The sequence below is a fragment of the Protobothrops mucrosquamatus genome, unplaced genomic scaffold (genome assembly GCF_001527695.2).
Source record: "Protobothrops mucrosquamatus isolate PMUCROS unplaced genomic scaffold, P.Mucros_1.0 scaffold5493, whole genome shotgun sequence".
Taxonomy (NCBI): domain Eukaryota; kingdom Metazoa; phylum Chordata; class Lepidosauria; order Squamata; family Viperidae; genus Protobothrops; species Protobothrops mucrosquamatus.
The window spans coordinates 23,941-26,101 of NW_015391348.1; the positions used below are offsets into that span (position 1 = coordinate 23,941).

Sequence of the window (2,161 nt, forward strand, 5' to 3'; positions counted from 1 at the left end):
GAGGAAGGGAGGAAGGAAGGGAGGAGAGAGAGAGAAGAAGGGAGGGAGGGGAGGAAAGGAGGAAGGGTGAAGGAAGGAGAGAGAGAGAGAGAGAGAAGAAGAAAGAAGGAAGGGAGGGAGGGAGGAAGGAAGAAAAGGGGAAGGAAGGGAGAGCGAGAAAGGAAGAAAGAAGGGAAGGAGGAAGGAAGGAAGGAAGGAAGGAAGGAAGGAAGGAAGGAAGGAAGGAAGGAAGGAAGGAAGGAAGGAAGGAAGGTGTTGCCGATACTTCAGGTCCTGTCCAGGTAGTGACCAGGAATCAAGACTGACCTGAAGGCTCAAAGAGAAAAAAAAAGTCTATTTAGGCTCTTTTAAAATATGCATTTTTACAGTATTGGCCAATGGGAAGAAAAATCCCCAGAGACCTTATTTCTGCTCTATTTCAGCAAGGAGCATCCAGAAGACCGTCCTGACTGGCCATTTCAGTTTCCCTTGCGCACCTCCCCACCTGTTGGATGCCCACCCCATTCGCCTGCAAACTCACCTTTACTTATTGCCTCCTCCATCGGCCACACTTTCAGCCACGGGGACTCCTGAAACAAAGAGAAGAACGGGCCATGAGGATGGGCAGGACTGACCCAACTCCAACCCCATCCTCACGAACAAGCCCTTCCAACCCCAAGGAATTTTGGCACCAGGTGCCCAAACACTGGATGTTTTGAAGAAGAGACTGGACAGCCACCTGTCTGGAATGGGATAGGATCTCCTACTTGAGCACGGGGCTCAAGACCAACAAAGAGGATCAGGGGTTTGGAGGCTAAAACATACAAGGAAAGGCTGCTGGAATTGGGTATATCTAGTTTAACGAAGAGAAGGACGAGGGGGGACATGATAGCAGCCTTCCAGTATCTCAGGGGCTGCCCCAAAGAAGAGGGAGTCAAGCTATTCTCCAAAGCGCCTGAAGGCAGGACAAGAAGCAACGGATGGAAACTCATCAAGGAGAGAAGCAACCTAGAACTCAGGAGAAACTTCCTGACAGTGAGAACAATTAACCAGTGGAACCACCTGCCTCCAGAAGCGGTGAATGCTCCAACACTGGAAGTTTTTAAGAAGAGACTGGACAGCCATTTGTCCGAAATGGTGTAGGGTTTCCTGCCTGAGCAGGGGGTTGGACTAGATGACCTCCAAGGTTCCTTCCAACTCTGTTATTCATTCTATTCTATTCTATTCTATTCTATTCTATTCTGTATTTCTATTCTATATTTTCTATTCTATATTTTCTATTCTACATTTCTATTCTATTCTATTCTATTCTATTCTATTCTATTCTATTCTATTCTATTCTATTCTATTCTATTCCATTCATTCCATTCCACTCCAGTCTATTCTATTCCTAAATTCTATTCTATTCTATTCTATTCTATTCTATTCTATTCTATTCTATTCTATTCTATTCTATTCCTATTCCTATTCCTTTCTATTTTCTATTTCCTTTCCCTTCCCTTCTACCTCCAGGGTCCCTTCCATCTCTATTTTTTTGTTGTTGTTGTAAAACGACTCTAAGAGATGGGTAAACTTCAAGTCCCAGAATTCCCAGAATTCCCCAGGAGGCACCTTGCTCAATAGTAGTAACTGTGAGAGGGACCTCGGAGTCCTAGTGGACAATCACCTAAATATGAGCCAGCAGTGTGCTGCAGCTGCCAAAAAGGCCAACACAGTGCTGGGCTGCATTAACAGAGGGATAGAATCAAGATCACGTGAAGTGTTAATACCACTTTACAATGTCTTCGTAAGGCCACACTTGGAATACTGCATCCAGTTTTGGTCACCGCGATGTAAAAAAGATGTTGAGACTCTAGAAAGAGTGCAGAGAAGAGCAACAAAGATGATCAGGGGACTGGAGGCTAAAGCATATAAGGAACGGCTGCTGGAATTGGGTATGTCTAGTTTAATGAAGAGAAGGACGAGGGGGGACATGATAGCAGTCTTCCAGTATCTCAGGGGTTGCCATAAAGAAGAGGGAGTCAAGCTGTTCTCCAAAGCCCCTGAAGGCAGGACAAGAAGCAACGGGTGGAAACTAATCAAGGAGAGAAGCAACCTAGAACTAAGGAGAAACTTCCTGACAGTGAGAACAATTAACCAGTGGAACAACCTGCCTCCAGAAGCGGTGAATGCTCCAACACTG

General features: G+C 45.5%; 1 protein-coding gene across 1 annotated transcript in view; it reads right to left on the reverse strand.

Annotated features, from left to right (window-relative positions):
• The window catches only part of LOC107299797 (ranBP-type and C3HC4-type zinc finger-containing protein 1), a gene marked incomplete at its 3' end in the record, with an annotated part of 17,626 nt that extends 17,084 nt beyond the window's left edge, over positions 1-542 (reverse strand). The window contains exon 1 of the mRNA XM_029286873.1: positions 521-542. Within this exon, the coding sequence (XP_029142706.1) occupies positions 521-542 (22 nt within the window). The remainder of the gene's footprint in view (positions 1-520) is intronic.
• Between the last annotated feature and the right edge of the window lie 1,619 nt (positions 543-2,161).